We start from the raw sequence: 24,451 nt of genomic DNA, 5'->3' as shown, positions 1-24,451 counted from the left end.
TCTACCTGGCATGCCGGCCAGGTATCTGATGATGTTCTCTTTAATTTTTTTGGTCTCTCTCTATCCTTTTTTTCCAAATACCTTTTCAGCGTGCGTGACTTCCTTTTATCAAGATCCTGCAACAGTGTGTGTGCACACGAAACCTAGCTAATTGCACCAGCAGCCCTATCTTTTCGTCCCTGCAGGCTAGCTAATTAACAAAGGCAAAAGGAAAATCTTGTGCTTTAAGCTGCCAGTGCAAGTAGTTAAAAGGGTTACCCTCACCCATTTCTTCTCCCCATCGTCGTCACTAAAAACGTCTCATCTTGTTGCAAGCATGCAACTCCAGGCCCTACACAATTTGCAGTTTTGTCTCCATCGGGCCGGTTTATATGTATAATAATAAAGGTGCACACTCTGTGTCATGACGCACGCACGTCTTGTGGGGTGCGACAGCAGCATATCACACTCAAACATAACTGAAGGTGCGTATGATCGAGATGTCGTGGAAGCTGCAGCCAGGTATATGTTGCAACTTGCAAGCTAGTCTCTATATACCCTGCAGGTGGGTGTTTCTCTCATTGGGTGAAAGTGTAATGTATGCATCAATTAATCGCGGGAGGGAGTTCTTTGGTACATTTATTAATTCCTCGTAAGAATCTAGGAGTCTCGGAATATAGATCGAAAAAAGCGAGCATCTTTAAATGTTTATTGGTCCACCATACTTGTTTTTTTAAGACCCAATACAGTCGTTTACACCTGTATCTATAAACACTCGGACACGTCGTCTACCACTAAAAGAATAATAATATTAAATCTTATAATAAATTTTCAAAAATGTAAGCATCTATATAAAGTCGAGGACTTCAACTCAGTGACGATCAATTCACGAATCACCGTACCTTCTAATCCAACATGGTCCATGACTGGTCACCACTATGGTTCTTAGCATGTTTAAGACAACTCATAGAGAAGCTCCTAGGTGGATTTCATGGAAAAAACACTCTTGGAAAAGTGACTTTAGTTTTAGATTAAATTTATTAGGTGGGTCTCTAAAATAAACTTACACAGCTACATAAATGGTTTTCGTTAACAGTATTTTCACCGTTGGTAAAACCAGTGGTGAAAAATCTCCCAGTCATGCATATGGCTATTTTGTAAAAAAAAAATCATTAATGATAACATTGACTATCACCATCCACTTTCACTAGCGCGGGGTGAAACGACGACGGTGATGAGAGTTTCCCATTTGGCGATGAAAATGGATTTTTAGTAGCGTAAGAGGCAGGTAGGTGAAAAAGGTACTATTTTCATTCACTTCCTCATAGAATCATATTTTTTCTATAGAATGTATCTTATAGAATCATAAATAATCGTTTTCCATGATAAAATAACTTCTCTTAGCAGAGAACAAAAAGGCAGAAGTCATCATACCAACGCATGAGAAGTAGTAAATTGTGTGTGCTGCGAAGGCAATAATGTCACCATCAATCTCACAAGGTATGTAAAAAAGATTCATGACTGAGTGGCTGACTATTTGACTCTATCAAAATGTGTAAATACCATAAAGCCACTAGCTATCACAATTTCTTTATTCCATTTTACCGGCACTAAAATGGAAAGTTCATCGAATGTCCCAACCTAAGCCATATATACACGCTACTTGGTACGCATAATGTATCGGTTTGTTGGTCTCAGTGATATCTTTATAGAGCGTCAAAGGCTAACATATATATGAGCCTGTAACTCTCACATGGAACCCACTGAGCTATAGGAGATCCACCATAACATACCACATCAGCACATGGAGTGAGGATAAATTTGGATCTAGGTGACATTGTAATAAGATGAGTTCATAGACACTGCATGATAAGTTTGGGGACCTAGAAATGACATTTTGAGAGCTTAATTGACATGCCGGGACAAGTTTGTAGACCACATGTACATTTTAATTTGTGTTTACACTTGGTAAGCTCCGCCTAATCCAAGTCCATGATAATTAATAAAAAGCAACCGCTCCTTCTACGGTTGAAATTGTAAAATTAATGATTTGAAGTTTGACTAAATTTTATTAAATTAAGTATAGAATATATTTTTATAATAAATTTAGCTAGAGACATAAATGTTAATGTAATCACTATAATTTTGATTAAAATTCAGCTAGTTTGATTAGCTCAAACCTCATAATTGCATTATTTTATTAAGGGAGTACAACTCAACACTCCTGTTTATTCATGGGAAAAGAACTAAAAAACAATGGCGAGGAAATTGCATACCAAATGAAAGCTGTAAATGCCAAAAATTTGGGCAACATGTATTTAGGCCCATTTTCTTCAAAAAAATGTATTTAGGCCCATGGGCTTATTGCTCTCCAGCCTCCGCCACTCTCTCATTAGACCCACAAACTGGCGGCCCACGCAAACAAAGTCCAACAGGTAGTAGGAAAGGCCCTCTCCGGTCACAACTCACCACCACAAGTTCCCACAGCACTCTCCCCGACCTTGCCGTCCAGTCCCCCGGCCCCCGCCGCAGCCGCGCCGTTCGCCCCGACAGGACCGGAGAGCAGCAGGATGCCGGCGACCCCGACGATCATCGGTGCCCTCCTGGGGTTAGGCACCCAGATGTACTCCAACGCCCTCCGCAAGCTCCCCTACATGCGCCGTGAGCCCCTGTCTCCTATCCCCTGTTCATTTCCCCGTTTCTTGATCTGTCTCCGCATTGCGTCCCGCGCCCCATGAGTCGTCCTGGCGCCCGATTCCATCTGATCTGCGGTATTTCCACCTGCCCCCGTGGTGTTTCGGTTGGTCTGGGCGCCTTCCGTCTTTGGAGTCCTAGATGCGATATGGTTCTTGATTTTGAGGTGGCGGGCTCTAGATTCAGACTCGGTTGTGTTGTTAGGATGTGATTTAGAAAGTACGCAATTTGGGATTTAAGTTCAGCCTTTTTTACGAATTTACCATCTCACCTTGATTTTAGGAGGCCGTACTGTCGAAGAGAATTCCCCCTCTGTTCCCCGTTCCCCCTTACTATTCATGATTTCAGTATGTGCTTTGTACCAGTCTCTTTTTAGATGCGATGATTCATTCTCTTGTGCTTCTTATGTCTAAATTGTTATAGATCCATGGGAGCATGTGTTGGGAATGGGTCTCGGTGCAGTGTTTGTGAACCAGCTGGTAAAGTTTGACGAGAAGCTTAAGGAGGACCTCGACAAGATGCTTGAGCGTGCCAGGCTAGCCAACGAGCAACGCTACATTGGTACAGTGCTAACTTGCTCTGGCATGTTATGTTTGCAAATTCATGTTGCTATTGTTGCCGGTAGGTCTCGCTTATAAAGTTATAATCTGCCGTATTGCCTCAGCCATCAGCAATGCTACTAGAAGAGTTAGCAGATGTTTTATCATTTTGTTCCAGTTTTAACATATAAGTTGTCATACCGCCAGCCTTTTATCCTTATGCAATATTCGAGGAAAAAAATCACGCATTTGATTTTTTGAACACCTTCGAGTACACTAATTTGATCTGCAATTTTATGTTTCAATCTGCCTTGCTGACAGCAAAGATATAGAGATCTACAAAGTCTATAATTTGACTGTCCAAGTGTGAAACAAAGCTGCCGTATCACAATTTGCTCAGACATGGAAATCTTTAAGTTTCTGTATCATGAATTCAGGATCTTGCATAAAATGGAAATGGAACACGTCTACCACGAGCTACATTGGCAAATCCCCTTTCAGCTTTGTTTGTAACTGTGGAGAAATATATAAATTTCGAATCGTTTGAAAAACTTTCATTTATGATATCAGGGGTAAATGGTGAACTTAAGACATTCCAAAAAAAAAAAACTAGATTCCTTACTTCCATAGAAAACTTGAAGCTATGCTGAGTTCATTTGACCCAAACTGCTACCCTGCTGACTGTTGTGTCTGAAATTGGATGGCTGAAGAATTTTCCTGGTGGCATCTATGAAATGTGAACATGATTGAATTTTCTTCCTGAATTCCTTTTTTTTTGTGATGTGATTATGTGAATATCCACAGCCATCCTTGCTAATGTAATACAAAAGGGCTAGCATCGGCGCATCACAATTTAGATTTGTTTACTGTATTTTTCACAGTATCCGATTTGAATAAGGTGTCTTTCAAACTAATAGAGTTAACTGTTATCTTAGTTGGTTTCCAAAATTCTACATTTTGAAGATTGTTTCGAATACGATTACTGTGAATGTTCTCGAATGGCATGCTGAGTGGCTAGTGGCTACACCATCAGGAGACCTGGTCATTCATATTCGCTATGGGGATGTAGAAACTTTCTTCTAAGGACAGTTAATCTTTAGTCCTGCCATATTGGCACCTTGCAAGAGGTGGTTTTAGTTCCAATCTTTGGTCCTATCTCTATTATAATAGAGTACTTGGATTAGGCAACATTACTTCAGTCCCTTTCAAAGGCCTTATATTGGTCAAAGTTTGAACCTAATACCATATTCTTGTTTGAATCTGCACACATTTTGCAGTGCCTCATTAGTATTTTGTTGACTTTAGCTTCTTTTTTTACATTCTTCCATGTAAACCCCAAAAATGGTTGCATCCTCTTTGTTAACCATTAATTATGACGAAAGAGCAAACTCTTTTTCATTCTCACTTTATTGAAGGGAAGTCCTTAATAATCCTGAAAAGATTGTGAAACTAAATGCTTGTCTCATTTTGTTGTAATGTTGCTTAATATCTGTAAGCTGTTGGCCTACATGATCTAACATTACCATATTAGATAGTTGTAGTACTTAACAAATAGTTAATATCTCTAATTGATATTGGGCTATGGAACAAAGTATGGTTGTAGATTGAAGGTTAAACCAGAACAAATTTTCCAAGTAGGAATTTGTTATGGCTGCAAATGAGAAGGTTTTACTACCATTTTACAGTTAGAAGGTGATGAAAGAGAAGAGCTGCAAAAATGTGGATGCATCCTGGATGATGCTATTTATAGTTGTGAATCTATGAAGTGACTGGAAACAGTTGGCAATTGGACTAGCATTTACAAACATAAAAACATAAGAGGTCCTGGGAACAGCTGGTGCCTGTCTTAACCATTCTGTTTGTTAGTCATGGGGCCTAACAACTTTTCCATTCCATTTTTTTATGCAGATGATGATGAATAGATGTCCAGATTTGTTTGCCAGCGACCTGTATTTTTTGCAACATGTTGTCAGTACACATGGTGAGGACTGAGGATCCCCCATCGTCTTAGTTGTTGTCTCAGCTCCACATTTCAACTGTGGTTTTGTAATAAAATGTGGGTTCACAATGGATCTGATGGATTATTACCAATGTAAGACACCAATTATGGGCTCTGAATCTGATGGCTTACTTCCTCTGATGCAAAATTACTCAATTATAATGATTGTGTTTTTTCAATGTCAATTTTTTTTCTTCCATTTCTCTTCCTGTCTGGTGACATTTCTTTCATTGCACTTTTTTTCATTGGACATAATGATTCGCAAGACCTGTATTTGCCAAGGTTTTCCTATTTTAAAGTGATACTACAATCATGTCGTCCTATGAGCACTTTAGTACTGCCTCTCTCATTTCGCAATCGCAATACTGTTACACGTCTGTTTCAGCTATTTGCAGAATGAGTAGGAAAAGATCTCAGCCATACTGCTTTGGTGTGCCTCGTTACCGAACATTTCCAAATGCTTGTACAAGCATTTCAAAATTTGAAATCCAACTTTGAAGGGCAATCTTTGACTTGATTCAATTGCAAACCCTAAAAACCACAAGCTTCTTTTTTTTCCCTCTAGTTTCATGAATGAAAAAAGATAGGCTAGCTGAAGCACGATTCAGAGAAAGCAGCTGCTAGGACAAGATCATCCCAGTTTCGAAATCCTAACGCTTCTCGCAGGCGCGATAGTAATCGAGTGAAACGTGGAGCAGCAGATCGGAGACCTGCCGCGCAGTCGGCCTCTCCCCCGGCGCCGCCCTCGTGCACCGGAGCGCCACCTCCAGCACCTCCGCCATTGACGACTCCTCACGCGGCGCCAGCGGCTTCAGAGCAGGATCGAACACCTGCTCCCGGGCCGGCAACGGCGCGTCCATTCTCGACTGCACCCACCTCACCATGTCCATGTCGCCGCCGAAGGTCTTGTCGGTCGGCAAGAGCCCGGTGACGAGCTCCATCAGCACGATGCCCATGCTGTAGACGTCGCTCCTCTCCGTCGCCTTCAGGGAGTAAGCACACTCTGCAGAGATAATGTGGCACGTCCACTGTCAGTAACTGAACTCTTGCGTTTCTGTAGCATTTCAGATTGCCGTTGAAATTACCTGGAGCGATGTACCCGTATGATCCGGCGAAGCATGAAGCTGACTCGGTGCAGTCTTTGCCGAAGGCGGCCTGCCGGTTCTCGGCGACGGCCTTGGCGAGGCCGAAGTCGCCGAGGTGCGCCTCCATGTCGCCGTCGAGGAGCACATTGCTGGACTTGATGTCCCGGTGCACGATCCGGGGCACACAGTCGTGGTGGAGGTACTCCACGCCCTGCGCCAGCCCGGCGGCGACCTTGAGCCGCGCGTCCCAGCTGAGCGTCTGCTTCTTCCGGCCGTCGCTGCCGCCGTGCAGCCAGTCGTAGAGGCTGCCGTTCTCCATGTACTCGTACACGAGCATGCCGCCGCCGCCGCCGCACTCGCGGGACGTGACGAAGCCGAGCAGCTTGACCAGGTGCCGGTGACGGACGCGGCCCAGGATTTTGACCTCCCGCGCGAAGCTCTTGTCGTGCAGCAGCATGTCGCTGTCCATGTGCGCGATCCTCTTCACGGCCACCGTCTCGCCAGTGGACAGCTCCGCCCTGTACACCGTGCCCGACCCGCCGGACCCGATGGCGAACTGGTCGCTCAGGTTCGCGGTGGCCTCCATGATCGCCTCCCACCGGAACTCCCGCCGCGCCGAGCCCTTGAAGACGAGATGCCGGTTTGCGCTGCCCGAGCTCGACGACGAAAAAGCCGTGCAGTTCACCTCCCGTGACCCCCGGGCCCGGCGACGCACTGCCATCAGCGCAAGCATGATGATCAGGAGCACAATCAACAGCGTGACCGCCGCAGACACCAACGCGATGGTCGCCGCGTGCAGCGCCGAATGGCTGTTTCTGCTGCCGCAATCTCTCAAGGGGCTACCGCAGAGCCCTGCATTGTCGGCGAACGCGGCCTGCGGCCACCGGCCGAACTCAGTGCCCAGCTTCCCTTCCAGCTGGTTGCTGGAAAGGTCCAGCTGCACCAAGCTACTCATTCCAGCGAGCTGCGACGGCACCGCGCCGACCAGAGCATTGTGGGAGAGGTTCAGGTCTTCCAGCTTGGAGAGTGAACCCAGTGATGCAGGGATGTGGCCACTGAGGTTGTTGCTGCTCAGGTCCAGCAGGCTCTGCAGCTCTTGCAGCTTGCCGATGTCCAGAGGGATCGGGCCGGACAGGTAATTCTGTGACAGATTCAGCTCATAGAGACTGCTCAATTTCGCGACCGCCGTCGGAATCAGACCTGAGAGCTGGTTGTGTGCGAGATTCAGCACGTTGAGGGACACCAGCCTGCCGAGCTCAGGCGGCACTGTTCCATTGATCTGGTTGTTGTCAAGCGACAGCTTCAGGAGCTTGGAGCACTTGCTGAGCTGCACCGGGATTGCTCCGGCGAACTCGTTGTTGGAGAGTGTCAGCTCGCCGAGCTGCGGCAGCGAGCCCAGCCAGTCCGGAACCGCCCCTGACAGGCGGTTGTGGCTGAGGACGATGAGGCTGAGCTGCTTGCACTGCGCGAGCGTCGCCGGGATACCGCCGGTGAGCGCGTTGCTTGACACGTCCAGCAGCGTCAGCGCGGCGATGCCGCCGAGCGACGGCGGGATAGGGCCGGAGAGCATATTGAAACCCAGGCGCACGCGCTGGAGCGACGACGACCGGCCGAGCTGCGCGGGGATCCCGCCGTCGAAGGAGTTGTTGGTGGCGTCGAACGACAGCAGCCTCGCAGTGCCGCAGAGCGGCAGAAGGCTGCCGCTGAGCCGGTTGTGCGCGATGTTGACCCTCGTGATGTTCCGGCACTCGAACATGCCGTCCGGGATGACGCCGGAGAGGGAGTTGTTGTACAGCATGAATTGCTCCAGCGAACGGAGCTTCCCGAACGTCTTGGGAATCGACCCGGACAGAGCATTGTCGGCCAAATCAAGGATTTCAAGTTGCTGGCACTCACCGAGCTCCGGCGGGATCACGCCGGACAGCTCGTTCTGTCTGAAGTCGAGGAAGGTCAGCTGCGACAGGTTCCCCATGGACGCCGGTATGCTCCCGTTGAACCGGTTCCCGAAGAAATCGATCAGCTGCAAGCTCGCGCAGTCCCCGATGGATTCCGGTATCTCGCCGACGAACTGGTTCTCGTACAGGTACAGCACCTCCAGGTTCACGAGGCGGCCGATGGCGTCCGGCAGCCGACCGCTGAGCTCGTTGTGATACAATGCCAGTGTCTGGAGCTCGGTGAGGTTGAAGAGCTCTGGCGGCAGCTCGCCAGAGAGGCTGTTGTTGTTGAGCAGCAGGTCCGTCAGGTTGCCGAGCTCGCCGAGAGCGGCAGGGATACCGCCGGAGAGGCTGTTGTTTGCCAGGTCGAGCTGCGTCAGCGCCCGGCACCGCGAGAGCCCCTCCGGTATCTCCCCGGTGAAGTTGTTCGTCGAGAGCATAAGGTGCTCGATGCTACTGGACTCTGCTTCATCGCCGCCGCACAGGTCGCCGGGGACGCTGCCGGTGAGTTGGTTGTCGGATAGCACCAAGAAAGTAAGCTCCGGCAGGCGGCCGAGCTTGGCGGGCAGCGCGCCGGAGAGCATGTTGCCGGACAGGTCGATCGTGCGCACGCGCGAGAGCGCGGCGAGCGTGCGCGGGACGCGGCCGGAGAGGCGATTGTTCATGAGGTTGAGGTACTGGAGCTCGCCGAGCGCACCGAGCTCCGGCGGTATGGTGCCCACCAAAGAGTTATTCCCAAGGTTGAGCTTCTGGAGCCCCGTGAGCCTCCCGAGCTCCGGCGGTATCGCGCCCGTGAGCTGGTTGCCGGCGAGCGAGAGCACCTGGAGGCTCGCCAAGCCGGCGAGGCCACGAGGTATTGGCCCGGACAGCGCGTTCTGCTGCAGGTTCAGCGCCGTGAGCGCGTCGAGCCGGCCGAGGCTCGCTGGGATCGGGCCCGTGAGGTTGCAGGAGGCGAGGCCGAGCACGGTGAGGTTGCCGAGCTTGCCTAGCGCGTCCGGGATGGCGCCCGACAGGCCCGGGTTGTCGCCCAAGCGGAGCACCTGGAGCGCCGAGAGCGCCCCCAGCAACGCCGGTATCTCGCCCGTGAGATGGTTGGAGTAGAGCAGCAGCACCTGGAGGTTGGCCAGCCCGCCGAGCGCCGCCGGGACGGGGCCCGTGAGCGCGTTCGACGACAGGTCGATCGCCTCCAGCGCGTCGAGCCGCGCCAGCGCGCGGGGCACCGTCCCGGCGAGCCCGGCGCCGGACAGGTTGAGGCCCACCACCCTCAGCCCCGCCTCGTCGCACACCACGCCGGCCCAGGAGCAGAACCCCGACGCGTCGGCGCTGGCGTTCCAGCCCGCCAAGACCCCCTGAGGATCGTCGACGAACGCGCTCTTCACCTGCAGCAGCACGTCGCCGTCGTCCGCCGCCGCCGACGCCGCCATGCGTGAAAGAAGAACCAGCGCCACTATCATCAGCGGCGCCAAGAACGGCCGCGCCATTGCCATCTTCTCGGTGCCCCTCAACTCAATGCTCGCCGCTCGCCACAGCTAGCCCAGAGCTTGAGCTCGTAGCCTCCTCCTAGGTGCAAGATTGTGGTGGGTACATGAGCAGGAGGGCAGGGGGCAAGTAGGGAAGCGCACGTATGCGGCGGGTGCGTGCATGGGCGCACGGGTTCCCGAGCGAGTCAGCGTCGGGAAGCGACGAGGCAGGGGAGTTAAAGGAGGTGGCGGTGACTGCGTCGTGTCTCAGAGAGAAAGAGAGAGAGAGCAGACAGCAGAGGCGCCCTGTGTCTCAGTGCATGGGCCGGGCAGCCGGCAGTCGGGGCATTGAATGGCACCGACTGCGTCCGCCTCTGGAAGGAGTTGTTGTGCTTGGGGAATGGCGGAGCTGCTCGGCTGAGCTCGCTAAACAGAGGAGGAGGAGGAGGAGGAGGAGAGAGAGAGAGAGAGAGAGAGAGAGAGAGAGAGAGAGAGAGAGAGAGAGAGAGAGAGAGAGAGAGAGAGAGAGAGAGAGAGAGAGGGAGGGAGGATTCGGCTGGCAGTTGGGGGAGTGAGTAGAGCAGAGCAAGGCCGAGGAGAGAGATGGAGTTCGTAGAAAGAGAGTGGTTGGCGTCCCTTTTATGGATGGTGGATTCAGAATCCTTCCTGCCTTCGTCCTCGGCCCTCCATGGCTGTGACCTGTGGGAACGAAAACGAATGAAGTGGCTGGAATGATTTGACCTGCAGCATGGGGCCACACGCCAGACCTCATGTATTATTGAGGTTTTATCGGAAATTATACGCATAGGAATTTCGAGAACTCTACGCATAGATTATACGCCAAGTATTTTTTTTTTCTCTGAAGAAAAGGGGGGAAACGAAAACCTTGCTGACCTTTTGCTGCATTTTTCGTTGATGAGATGGGTTTTCCACGACTTGAAGCTGACAAACTAAAACAAATCTAACTTTATTGGCTCCTAGGTTATTTGAAGGAGAAAATAAAAGGAGTTCATGTGGACCCTGATATGAGTAGTGTTTTGCAGGTGAAATTGAAGTTGCTTTAAACCCTGCAAAAGAGCACTTAGGAATGGTTAGGTTTAAAGATTAGAGTTTTGGGAAGGGGCTTCTCCAGAGTATATTAAGATGGGATGTTAAATTGGAAGAGATTAAGGCTCTATTTGGATCCACCCAACTAAAGTTTAGCTAGCTAAAATTTTAAGACTAGACTTTAGCAGCTAAAAGTTTTCCTAGCTAAACTTTAACTGATGGGTCTTTTAGCTTAACTATTTTGATCCTTAGCAGTTAAATTTAGCCAACTAAAGTTTACTTGGTGGATCCAAACATGCTCGAAGACTTCCTTTGGCAAGGCTCTAACCCCGTCTTCTTACCAAGCATTGCAAGAAGCCCTGTCAAAAAGGATATAAAAAGGCTTTTTGAAAGGAGACGGAGCTAGAGTTGTTTTTTATAGAGCAATTAGAATTGAAAAAAAAATAGCTTCTTCTAATTACTTTACAAATTTAATATAAAATCTTTTAGCTTTCATCTCTCTTATTTAATATTATTTCTGTATCAAGAAATGTTTTATGTGGCACTATATTATATAGTATGGAAATTATTATAGTCATATAATTGGGATTGCCCCTGAGGTTTGGAACTTAGTCAAACATTGGGAAAATAAAATCATAAATAACTTTTTCAGTTGTTTAATTTGAAAATGTGTTTTTCAGTTGTTTAATTTGAAAATGTGAAAACCATATGACTGGATTTGTCTTGAAAAATACTTTCATAAAAATATACATATACCACTTCTTGATGAATCTTTTTTATAAAAACAAGGAGTCAAAGTTAGGCTTTTGAGATCGTGTCGCAATCCTAAATGATTTATTTATAGGTATAGAGGGAGTATTACCTTTCTATTAGGGCGTCCCCAATGGTTAACTATTTGACTAGCTAGATCTAACGTGGCAAGAAAAAAATAGGAGAGAGAATAGTCAATAGCGACAAATAAATAGCTAATCTATTTCACGTAGCCCAAGAATATGTGAGAGGAGCATGTTTAAAATAGTCTTTGCTTATGTCTCTCACCTCCACGTCAGCTGACTACGTAGCTAGTACCATTGGGATACCTTTAGTATATTTCTTCATATATTGGTTCTCGTGTATACATGGTTTCTTATCTCTATTTTCTTGTCTTTTATCTTTTTTTCCTTAATTGTAGCTAGTATCATTTTGTTTAGTTAACTCCTTAATTGATTAACATAGAAATCATGCAGTTTAGGTGTGAGTACCCTATCCAATTGAATGGCTAAAAGAATAGAGAAAGACAAGTTGGTGGACGCATGGATAAGCAAGAGCAGCTCTTCGAGGGTGATTGAGGGGCGTGCGTGTCTGATTGCCCACATATCTACGGAACACAAAGAGGAGGTAGGCAACTAGGCATACGCATGCAAACGGATGTTGGGCTTCAGAATTAATGCATGCGCAAGCATGCGAGCAAATCGATTGCTAGTATAATCGAGGTATTTGACAATTCGCCTATTTTAGGAGTGATATATTAGAAAATAAAACCATTAGGCTAATCCCAAAATAACAATTTCATTTTTCTGTTTTTTATTGATGGAACAAGAGCAGTAGTATTTTCATTATTACATAGTGTCATTGTGTTGTTTTAAAGGCTAACTATCTTACTATTACCAATTGGTGGTCTCCTAACGGAGCTCCATGTTATTCTTCACAATATGTGCTAGAAAAAGTAGACCCTAAATAAAACTTTTCATGAAAGCAAAAAAAGGTCTAGTCACCACTTAAGTGACTATAATCATCATTGACTAGTCATTGGATCTAGTAATATTCTGTTTTCTAAAAAAAAGACCCACCTCTAATAGTCTAATATTATGTAAACAATAACCAATAAATTTTATATAGATTACCCACCTATATGTTATGAAACATAATCTAAAGTAGACGTAAATTTGCATGTAAATTACCCACATGGCACTATGATAGATAATATAAATAAAACTATTAAATTTGCATCTAAATTACCACTTTTATTGCTATTTAAAAATAAAATGCCCTTTAAATCCACATCTATATTAGGAATGAATGTCCAAATGATAATAAATTGCACCTATTTCTTTATGAAACTTTTGAATTATATTGTTATTGATTTTAAAAAATAACTTAAACTAGACATAAATGTTCTGCTATCACTTAGATCAAGTACACATGTATACACAAGAGATAAATATATATTTTATGTTCTAGTACTCATAAAAATATCTCTCCAACAATTACAATAACAAATTATTGTAAATTGTATTAATATCATGAATAATCTATATAAGTAGTTATTTTAGATAAAGGTAGTAGACATTTTATAACAGGAATGTCATACCTATATACTTTTATCTAAAATTATAACAAGAATGTGGGTAAAATGTATAATCTTTTTTAAAAAAATTATATCATGAATAATGTATGCAAGTATTAACATTATAATTGTAGACACATTTTTATTAAAAAAAACATTGTTACAAGGGTTAGAGAAAAAGTGTCAATGAGCTTCGAGTTTTTTGAGGTTATTTAAAGTGAACAATGATTATTAAGCTTAAACACTACTCCCTCCATTACAAAAAAAAAACTTCATGTTCTAGGATTTGAAAAACGACGACTCTTCTGTTACAGGATGCGGAGTTGAAGTTAGTGAAGTAAAAAATAATAGTTCCTGGTTCCTAAATCAAAAATAATCCTTTTTCTAGTGAAGAGCAAAAAAGGAAAATTAACTTTTTACTGCAATAATGTAATACACAGAAGAGTAGAGCCGAAGCCGTTGGGAGCTCTAAGGCCTTGTTTAGTTACACCAGAAATTTAAAATTTTTCGTCACATTAAATTTTGTGACATATTTACATGAAACATTAAATATAAATAAAAAATAATTAATTACATATTTATGAAATAAATTTTTTAAATTTAGTTAGTCCATAATAGACAATAAAGGCCTAAAAGCAAACGGTGCCAAACAGTACTACTCGACGAATGTCGACGATTTTGTTGCTGTAGCCTGTAGCAGAATCCTTGATCTCACATTGATCATCAGTAGCTACAGCTAGGGCCTAGTACGTCAACGTTGCAGACTTGCAGTAGGATGTAGGATACTACTGGGACCGTGCTAACCCCGTGTAGGCCGCAGTAGCCTGTTACCCTCAAAGAGTACTCTACTACTCTATGTAGCGACATGGCAAGTTGCAATGCCACGAGGGGCTGAAAGTCCTCTAGTAAAAATCACGAGGAAAAAAATATCTCATGTTTCTCGTTCCACCAAATGGCGTCCTAACGGCACTCCCAATGCAAGACTCTATTATAAAGTTCAAGATAATTAATTACATTATTTATGGTATTTTGCTGATGTGGCATCATATTTATTGAAGAAAGAAGTAAAAAAAATAAGACTCCAAGTCTTATTTAGACTCTAAGTCCACATTGTTCGAGGTAATAAATAACTTTAGACTCCATGATAGAGTCTGCATTGTGAGTGACCTAAGGCCTTATTTAGTTCACCCCAAAATTCAAAATCTTTTCAAGATTCACGTCACATCGAATCTTGTGTTACATGCATGAAGCATTAAATATAGTTAAAAATAAAAACTAATTATACAGTTTGTCTATAAATCACGAGATGAATCTTTTAAACCTAATTAGTCTATAATTAGATAATATTTGTCACAAACAAACGAAAGTGCTACAGTAACCAAATTTTTTCCATTTCGGCAACTAAACAAGGCCCTCGCTTGAAAATGTAGCCACACGTACGCTCTGACAAAAAAAAACTTGTGCCTTGTTAGCTTGTTTGGCTAGATGCTTATGAGCTAAACAAGCCAAATACTTTATAGTTTTTTTTGACAACCTAAACTAGCAATATATAGGGCTTGTTTAGATGCGAAATCTTTTTGGATTTCACTATTGTAGCACTTTCGTTTGTTTATGGCAAATATTGTCCAATTATAGATTAACTAGGGTCAAAAGATTCGTCTCACGATTTACAGACAAACTGTGTAATTAGTTTTTATTTTCGTCTATATTTAGTGCTTTATGCATGTGCCACAAGATTCGATGTGACGGAGAATCTTGAAAACTTTTTGAATTTCGGTGGAAACTAAACAAGGCCATAGTTAAGCTAAATTTTGTGTTATATGTACGAGATTAAAGTCTAAAATTGATGTATTGCTACGTTTTACACTTATTTATTTACTTGCGGTGGCGTATGCATAGAATAAATTACTTGTGAGCTAGCTTGTTAACTATAATCTATACATTGGTTGCAATAGTTAATAAACCAGCTCACAAGCCAAATGAGCTGGCTTACGAGCTAAACAAGTCGAGTTGAGTTTTTAGCTCGTTTATTAGTTAACGAGCCGAATCAAACCAGCTCGTTCTAACGAGCTACGACGAGCCGTGGAGCCCTAGCGTACTTTTGGGCGTGGGACTGAGGCTTTGGCTGGATGTGCGCCCACCGCTGCCGGTGAAAAACTGCAATTCAGCACGGCCAGAGAGCAGCAGCACGTACTCCTACTATAGGCTGGTGGCCTTTTTGGTGGTGGGATCAGAGCACACGCGACACGACACGACGTCCCGACCCAAGACGAGGCGAGATTTTCTGTTGGGCAGGGCTCGCCGGAAGATTGGAAAAAAAAAAAAGGCCGGTGTGGCTCGCCGGAAGATTGAAAAAGAAAAAGGCCGGTGTGGCTGGCTTTTGGCGCGGCCGCGACGACGACGGGACCAACTGACGTGTGAGCAAGCAACTGGCATCTCTCGCATCTGCAAGCACAGCGGCAGCCACCACGCCTGGTTTCCCCCTCCCCGTGCCACGCCACAACAGGGGGGCCGCATGCACAACAGCAACCCTGCCGCTGCCTGCCGTCGTCCATTCACCTGGCTGGGCCATCGTCCGTCAGGGGCACGGCACACACCCAGCTGGAACCGCCGACGATAACCGAGGCAGGCTGCATCGACGACGACGATCCTCGGCGCCTCTTACCAGACCGTGGTGTTCGCCGCCGGCGAGGGCTGCAGGGTGGGAGGCGAGGCGATCGACAGGCGTAGCTGCGCGGCTGCGCGTCGACCTCGGCCGGGTTCACGTAGTACATGCACGCCGGCCTCGGGCCCCGGCGCAGCAGGTTCGGCGGTGGGTCTCTCGTCCCGGCGCGGCGGCCCCGTCGTCGCGATCCCGGATGCAACGTCGGACGCGTGGGGTCTCTCGGCCGACAGCGGGTGCGAAAGGTGACGCGACGGGTTCGACTCGCGAGCGTGCGTGGGGTCGCCCGGCCGGTCAAGGCGGCGTGCACCGGCAACCAACTTCGCAGACCGCCGTCCCGTCGCTGACCTCGTGGGCCCCGTCCCGTCATCCTTTCCGTCCCGGCCACCTGGCTGGCGTGTGCCGTCCCTCCTCCCATCCGTGCGCTGCGTTGCGTTCGATTTTTTGAGCGATGGACGAGTCTCTTACTTTCCAGACATTGTGTGTTCGACGATTGGCAGCAATATTGAGCATGGTCGTTGGTCGCATGGATTATGGCCTTTGAAGAGTGTAGAGTGTATCGAGTCAGGGCAGTCGTGGCTAAGAGGCTGTTGGATTCCCTTTACTAAATTTCTAAATTTTAATTACTTTACTAACTAAACTTTCAAACACATTGATTAAAAAAAGCTAAAATAGTTTAGTTCTACTAATTATCTAAGACTACCTAAAATAGTTTTAGTAGCTAAATTTTAATAAAGGAAACCAATTAATAAATAATATTATGTTCAGTTTTCGGATAGAGGGTTGGAGGGACGCGGGCGGCCTGGTGTTTGGATTGTGGGATGGGACTATAACCGTTTTGCAAGGAGTGTGAACTCGGTGGCCTCCTTGGCAGCACAACCAATCTAGGAGCACACGACATGACCAGCTAGCGACGTGTTTTTAGGGGAGTGAGAAGGTGTCCGATAGACAACAACACGATCCTAGTGGCATGCAAAAGGAGGGGGCAGTCCCCGACATCCATACCAACCGGCGGCGTCCGAGCGAGGGAGCGAGTGGGTGGCCTATGACACAACCAACTGACGCATGTGGGGGTGTGTGGGGAAGCTTGGCGTTTAGAGTGAAGCCTCGAGTTTGGAAAGACTAAGAAGAAACAACGACTGAAGGGGATGATGTGACAACATTTTAAGAGTATATTCCCTCTTGGAGATAGATGCATCCCTATGTTCCAAAACCAAAAATATCCTAAGAGCATCATCAATGTGTCATACACTATCAACCATCTTAGAAGAACTATGATACACGTAGGAGTGGATGTATTAGAACTAATATCTTCCCAACACAGGGTACATATGCCATTTTCTTCTTGCCCCCTACCACTTCATGCTCTGTCTTCCCATGACTCTATCACTTTACCCATCATGTGCTCTCAAGAAAACGTATGCTGAGCCACATCGAGTAGCTTCATGGGTGCTTCTGCGATTTGTCAGGTGCGGCGCCGACTTGTTCTGCAGACTATTCTTAATGCAAGCCACCGCCTCTCTATTTTTTCCACCTGGTTTGAGGATACTAGTAAGACTAACGAAAGATGGAGTTGACATGACCATGGTTATATATGTGTGCTGTAGTGTAGTGATACTAAGAGAGTCGACATTGTTATATGGAATAGGAGGAGCTCTACCAAATAGGCCATTCTCACCACACTCTAGTCTAGTCCACTATGTATGTCATCACAAAATAGATCAAAAAATGATGAACTACATAACGCTTGAGGCTAGTCAGTCTCAACTTTTGCACGTCTCAACTTTTGCAAAAAGTACATCTATGGATAAACTCGGTTTATTTTCTTAAAACTTCTAAGTACAGGCCTTTTATGTGTTTTTATGGAGTTTCTAAAGATTTGCCAGAAAAACAATGACACGCATCGTACGCACTATGCCACTATTCCAACACAACATGAAAACCACGATACCCAGCTAACAATATCATCATGACGGCATGATTAAAGACGGAGGGGGGCAAAAGCAGAGGAAAAAAGGGAAAAGGAGCAGAGAATGAGAGAATCACAAAGACACCGCCATGGGTTTTTGGCTCGTTTGCAACGGAACGGAACACAAGGCGTCGCGGTTCCTTTCTGCTCCAAAAGCGTTGACACTTTTTTGTCCCTGCTGCTTGCTTGGTGAGGCAATGACAATCACACCAGGACCTCGCGCGCTCGCAGCTTGTTGACTCGATCTTGTCACGGAACGGGTGGTCGTGTCTGGAACTCTGAACAGGTGGCCCCTTGGATCAGACAATGGACGTTGGAACAACAATTATTTATGTGCTTCTTAATCCTCCAGTGTAGTCCCTGATCATTGATCAAATTACGCTGCAAACTGAGTGGATGGAGTACAATACAAGCGTCCATTCGTCCCTAGCTCTTTGCTCATGCCAAATTGACCTAGAGCTTGGCTGACACGTCAGCTGAAGTTTCTTTTCTTTTGGGCGTGTCAATGCGTGATTAGATTAGATTAGACATATGAGCTAGAGTGATAATAATAATGTGGACACTGGAAGGTCATTGGAGTTGGGCTACCGAACACAGAGAGGCGTCCAACCTTTCGGACAGTATCAGCTGCTACGATCTCTCTCACCAAATTGAAAATTCGGATGGGAAATTATGGGGCGGGCGCTAATGGTAACAACTCAACCATTGAAAAATCGGATGAGAATTATGGGGCGCTAATGCTAACAACTCAACTAGCTATCTAGGCGACTAGGCCTCTGTCGTTTATACCACTGTAGGAGTATAGTAGCTAGCGCCAATGGTGCTTACTGTATTGTTTTGCGACGCCAAGTCTATCATGGAAGCATGTCAGCCAAAGTCCTCTTCAGTTTTTGTCTTCTCTGATCTGATCCCTACTCGCAGAATAATTATTACCAAGGTGCATGGGTAGTGCTCTTGTGACTCTTGTTGTTAACTACCTCAAAGTCATACCTGTGCATGATATCTTAACTGTCCTTTTGGAGTTCCATAGTTCCATTGCAATCAGTGTTCATGTAGTATACTTGTATAGTATATTTCTAGTGCCTCACGGATCAAATTATAATAGCTCATCAAATTTCACTAGCCACTAGGAGGATAAATCTCGAAAAGTTCATATGCATAATGCATTTAAAAGGGATCTTAAATTTCCATGCTACCTATTTAAGGGGATTTTATTCGTTTTTAAAAAAGGGGGATTGAATTGGCCATTTGACCAACGCGGCACAGTTCGTAAGCATCAGGTACAGAGTCCACTCTAGTGAAGATTTCGGGCTAATTATTTATACTGCCTGTGTACCTGCCCAAACTTATCAGAATTTGCTTGCATTTCTTTACGCCATGGAGAGGATTTGGAGATGGAGATAGGAGATTGGTTGGCACTAAACATTTCAATCCCCAATAATATTTATACTTTCTTTTGTTGGGGTTACATGAAGAAATGGAGCCTGAGCCTTCTACTAGTTTGGTGAGCTAATCCTCCTCCCTAGCTTCCTTACTATAATAATGATCTATCTAGACCATTCTGCATGTACTTGCTATAAAAAATTGAGCTGGTAGCATATTTTGTGCTTTTTTGTGCCTAGCTTAGCTAGGGCCTTGTTTAGTTCCGAAAAGTGAAAAGTTTTCGGTACTGTAGCACTTTCGTTTGTTTGTGACAAATATTATTCAATTATGGACTAACTAGGATCAAAAGATTCGTCTCGTGATTTACAGTTAAACTGTGTAATTAGTTTTTGTTTTTCATCTATATTTAATGTTTCATACATGTGCCACAAGATTCGATGTGACGGGGAATCTTGAAAACTTTTTGGTTTTCAGGGTGACAACGCCTAGGTCATTCCAAAGTGCAGGTACTAGGGTGTTTCCTTCGTGAAGATACAGTATGCTATAGTGTTTGATTAAAATGCTAGTGTTTGACACTTTTAGTCAAACCTAACGTCATCATACTAAGGCCAGTCTCAGTGGCTCGTTTCAATGCACTGTTTTCAAAACAAATCCGCTGACAAGGCATCAATGAAACGAATAATGAAACAACATCCACAAAGCATGAGTTTCATCTTGACGTTTCCTAAGCTGGGTAAAGCATTTAATTACTGCAAAATGATTGGATCACATGCAAGATGGTGAAACGATTTAGCCCTCAGTAGGGATTTCATCCCATTTCACTGCGTGGGAAACAACGCCCATGGAGTTTCACCATGGTGAAACTATTTCCTTCTCTCTCTCCTTTCGTTTCATACAAAAAGTGCAATTTTGCTGATATGGCGCTCTAATAAATGTGCATGACATCCTGATGAAATCCCCACTTAGACTGACCTAATAATCAATAAATAGCACATCACAAACAAGATCAACCACGGATGACACCTCAACAAGTCTTGAGACAGTTTTGAGACATGGGTCAACTAAAAATAAATAAAAGGGAACCAATACAAGTGCACTATAGCTGCTTTCTGGATGTAGTTTATTTAGCATTACTTTCTGGAGGCAAAATGCATGGCGTGCAAGAAAGATGCTGCCTGTGGTTGTAGCTAAACTAGCTATTGGACTGTTTATAGCGAATATAACCTGCATTCACATCCATGAGGATTAATTATTGGAGGGACCCTGACCACCACCCCCCCCCCCCCCCCCCCCGGCGCAACACACACACAAGAACCATAACCGGACGGAACTGCTACTAGATATAACACACTGTAGACTGTAGACACAACCAGAAAAGAAATGGAATGCCAATGCAACAAAACAGTGGTCCGTATCTTGTGCAACGACGACAGAGCTGAGCCGTTGAGGCACACAACACGATCTATGCACATGAGGCCTTGTTTAGTTGAGAAAAATTTTGGATTTTGCTACTGTAGCCAACGGCCAACAGCGGTGGAGGCACTACAGGTAAGTATTCCAGTTTCATTCATCGTTCTTTCAATTTTACGTTCCTTACCTTTGCATTATTGAAACATTGGGTTCAAATGTTGTAGGCCGAGCTGCTAGCACTTCGGGCCCAGCAGGAGGCCCAGTTGGCTGAGCGAGAGGCTGAGCGAGCCGAGCGGGAGGCCGAGCGTCAGAGGATACAAGCTTTGGAGGCCCAGCAAGAGGGTTTGCTCAAGTTCGTGCAACAACTTGGGCAACAACAAGGTTGGGAGATCCCAGCACAGCTGCTTGCACCACCACCACCACCATATCGTCGAGAGTCTACTCCGGTGAGTATTAGTATGGATGTTTTACTTTCTTTGCTCACACTTAGCATAAAACCTAGTGATGGCCTTCTCCGGATTTGTTAATGTGTCGGCCTTCGTGCTGGATTTGTTGATGTGACGGCCATCGTGCCAGACATGTGGTTGTCGGCCTTCGTGTCGACGTTTCTCTTGCAGGTTTTGGAAACCTCCCCGTGCAGGGGAGGTGCTGCCGAAATTTTCAATTTTTCTTTACACTCTCTACATTTTTATTTGTCACTCACATCTAATGCCCTCTCTTTTGTAGCATGCATCGGGGGCGGCGTCCAACCATGTCGGAGGGTCGCCAGGATCGCACGGCGTGCTATGCACACCTAGACCGTCGCCGGGATCGCAAGCTGGGGCGTCCCAACCCTCGCCGGCATCGCACACTGGACAGTCGCCGTGTGCTGCCTTGGGAGTTGTTTTTATGTATTAAACTTGTGAACTTGGAATAATATGTACTCTTGAACGTGTGGTTTGTAATATATTCTGAATTTCGTATAAATTTGGTCATTTGTGATATATATAAATGTGGTTTGTGATATATTGCTGTTGATTTTTGGACTGTGATATATATATATATATATATATATATATATATATATATATGTATGCTCTGTTGATTAAATTGAAAAGCAAAAAAAAAGAATTTTCGAAATGGCTTCCCCGAGTGCACAGAGTTTGGCTCTCGGGGAAGAGGAAGTCTTCCCCTAGTGCTTTGGCAGCGGCTCTCGGGGAAGAGGAAGTCTTCCCCTAGTGCTTTGGCAGCGGCTCTCGGGGAAGAAGGAGTCTTCCCTAGTGTCTGGACTTCGGCTCTCGGGAAAGATAGTGCCTTCCCCGAGTGTTGCACTCGGGAAAGATTTTTTTTTAACAAGTAAACGGCGCCGGAGGCCACCAACGGCGTCAACTCTTCCCCTAGTGCTAGGATGGCTCTCGGAAAAGACTTCCCCGAGTGCACGAGTTTTGGCTCTCGGGGAAGACGTCTTTACCGTGAAGAGATACCCCGGGCACTCTTCCCCGAGTGTTGCACTCGGAGAAGGCTTCCCCGAGTGCTATTAGGCCTTCCCCGAGTGCATTTGGCACTAGGGGAAGCCACTCCCTTCCGTAGTGAGACTAACTAGGATCAAAAGATTCGTCTCGCGATTTACAGGTAAACTGTGTAATTAGTTTTTGTTTTCGTCTATATTTAATGTTTCATGCATGTGCCGCAAGATTCGATGTGACGGAAATCTTAAAAATTTTTGGAAACTAAACAAGGCCCGAATCAGGCCCAGATGGATATGCATGTGCATGCACGTACGGCGCTGCTCTGCTGGGGCAATGACCAGGCACCAACCGGCGACTGGCTAATTGATCCTAACTACCTCTACTACTGCATCACATCCATCAGCCACACCACAGGAAAGCTGCAGCAGCTAATAATCGACGATTCGATCCCCAAGCATATGCATGGCAAAAGTCCAGCTCATCAGGTGGTTCTAACTTTTCTAGCTCACTGTTGGTTCGGAATCAGATCGATGAGCAGACGACCACAGATCGCATACAGATGCGTGAACAGCAAATTCCATCGTCGATCACCCGCGGATCACGCAATCTCGCCGTGGTTCTGCTTCTGCCGTGGTTCTGGTTCTGGTCCAGCCACATACTCCTGCTTCGGCTAGCTTGGATTATCCGGGTGTTGTTGCATGGATTCAACAGCGGCCTGACAGCGATGGCTTAACCGCAGTCCGCGGCAGGCAGGATCACCTTTCTCTTCTCGCTGGCTGGCTGGGGTAGCTTACTAGCTTAACTATATGGTTTTTCATTACCACTACCATTACCATTTCCTTTCTTTGAAAATCATTTTGCTTGTACGTTTGGTGCTTGCGTATGCATGCAGCTCGATGTGTCGACGTATTGGATTGGATTGCCTGTTATATTATTGGAAATTTGGTCTGTTCGGATAATTGCCTTGTGGTCACTAGATCCTGCAAAGTCGGAGCCGCCTGTTCGGTCGATCGTTTCTGCAGCTGATGCTAATTTATTCTGATAAAAAAAACACTAAATACTGTTTCATGAATGATAAGTTTAAACGAACAGACATTCAGAGAATTGCATTCGATAGAAATAGTTTCAATATCTTTTAACATTTTTTAAGTAGTATATGCTTGTTTTTTTCTCTCGATAATATGTAGGAGAGTAAATGTCATTCTAGGAAAAGGAAAAATAAATATTTATTTAAATAATTCCTGACATGAGAAGCAAGAATAGGCAGAGCCCTCGTGCTGTCCTTTTCGTATGGTTACTGTTAGGCGTTATAAGGCGTTGCGTATGAGATTTAGAAGCAGGAGCAGTGGCGGCATGGGTAGGTGTTGTCCACGCTTTGGTGATGCACGGAACACTGACAGCACTGCACAGTGCACATATATAGCTGGAAAAGAGAATTATCAGCAGACTTTGGTACTTCTATAAAGCCTTTTTGGAACAGTGTCGTCCAACAGAAAAAGAGTCTTATTATATGTGGTCCTGCTAAAAGCGGGCAGCCCCACCATTTTGTAACTCTGAACGCTTATGGCTTCAGAATATGATAGTATACAATCTAGCAATAGTACTCATGCATTTTCTCCCTAAAAAAAAGTAGTCATGCATTTTCTCCAAAAGATGATCCATTAGGATTAATTGAGTGGTTTAATTTTTACACTTGCTGTGTCAAACGTAAAGAGGAATAACAAAATTATTACACTGATAACTGGCTGGCCACTTCTGACAGACAAGATTCAGCCTACAGATGCAAAATACCTGCAGATCGATGATGGCTCAATGAGCGAGTCATGCTGATATCCTAACGCGTATTTCTTCATCTGATCTTTGAAAAGACTTGCTTGCACCACATCCAACCATATGCAATGTGAAATCTCGATCGAAGCAGGCGAGACCGACAATTATCCTACAAAATGCAAACTTCACATCATAATCTATTCTAAGACTGTTGGACAGATGGAAAAGGAATAACATGTGTGCACTCAAGAAACTTGTTGCAAACATGTGTAGGCTCGATCAATATACGAGTACGACAGCGACATGAAAAGTTGAAAACCTGCAGCATGATTTTCACCGAGACGAGAACAAGGACAGGTGTGACTTTGCAGCTCATATGAACTCCTGGATTTGTTGGGCACAGAGCGATTAGGGCGTTTCAGTACTATTTTTTAATAACAAGATCTCAAAGTTGAATAAAGTGGCAATGCTGTCTGGTCTGCCTCGTTGGATTTGTCCTTTGCACTGACGGCATGCAGCTAAAACACAAGGATTCGATCAGAATACATGCCGGCACTGAATACATGGATGGAGCCTGTTTTCATACTGCTGATGAAGAGTGATAAGTTCCTGCAATGTTGCAAGTAACATCGTATGAACTGGACTGCTGAAACGCTTGTTCTACAGTTGCCAGCCCAGCCGTTGAAGAGTTTCTTAACACCACACAAGGCAGCTGAAAGCAGGTCTCTCTCTGTAGTCTGTTGTTT

General features: G+C 45.4%; 3 protein-coding genes across 3 annotated transcripts; 2 read left to right on the top strand and 1 right to left on the bottom strand.

Moving 5' to 3' along the window:
• On the top strand, positions 2,405–5,410 carry LOC8077461. The gene is made up of 3 exons (XM_002462842.2): positions 2,405–2,640; positions 3,097–3,234; positions 5,121–5,410. The coding sequence occupies exons 1-3, from the start codon at positions 2,550–2,552 to the stop codon at positions 5,132–5,134; spliced, it is 243 nt and encodes an 80-aa protein (XP_002462887.1). The 5' UTR covers positions 2,405–2,549; the 3' UTR covers positions 5,135–5,410.
• On the bottom strand, positions 5,662–10,300 carry LOC8080705 (LRR receptor-like serine/threonine-protein kinase GSO1). Its single transcript, XM_002460677.2, has 2 exons — positions 6,297–10,300; positions 5,662–6,214 (listed from the first exon to the last, which is right to left on the bottom strand). Exons 1-2 carry the CDS (start codon positions 9,715–9,717, stop codon positions 5,862–5,864), a joined length of 3,774 nt encoding a protein of 1,257 aa, XP_002460722.2. The 5' UTR covers positions 9,718–10,300; the 3' UTR covers positions 5,662–5,861.
• LOC110433084 lies at positions 20,448–21,492 on the top strand. Its single transcript, XM_021454707.1, has 3 exons — positions 20,448–20,625; positions 20,712–20,933; positions 21,214–21,492. The coding sequence occupies exons 1-3, from the start codon at positions 20,458–20,460 to the stop codon at positions 21,382–21,384; spliced, it is 561 nt and encodes a 186-aa protein (XP_021310382.1). The 5' UTR covers positions 20,448–20,457; the 3' UTR covers positions 21,385–21,492.

This window comes from Sorghum bicolor, chromosome 2 (genome assembly GCF_000003195.3).
Source record: "Sorghum bicolor cultivar BTx623 chromosome 2, Sorghum_bicolor_NCBIv3, whole genome shotgun sequence".
Lineage (NCBI taxonomy): Eukaryota > Viridiplantae > Streptophyta > Magnoliopsida > Poales > Poaceae > Sorghum > Sorghum bicolor.
The sequence above is the reverse complement of the archived record's forward strand: the minus strand, read 5'-3'. Positions and strand labels throughout refer to the sequence as shown.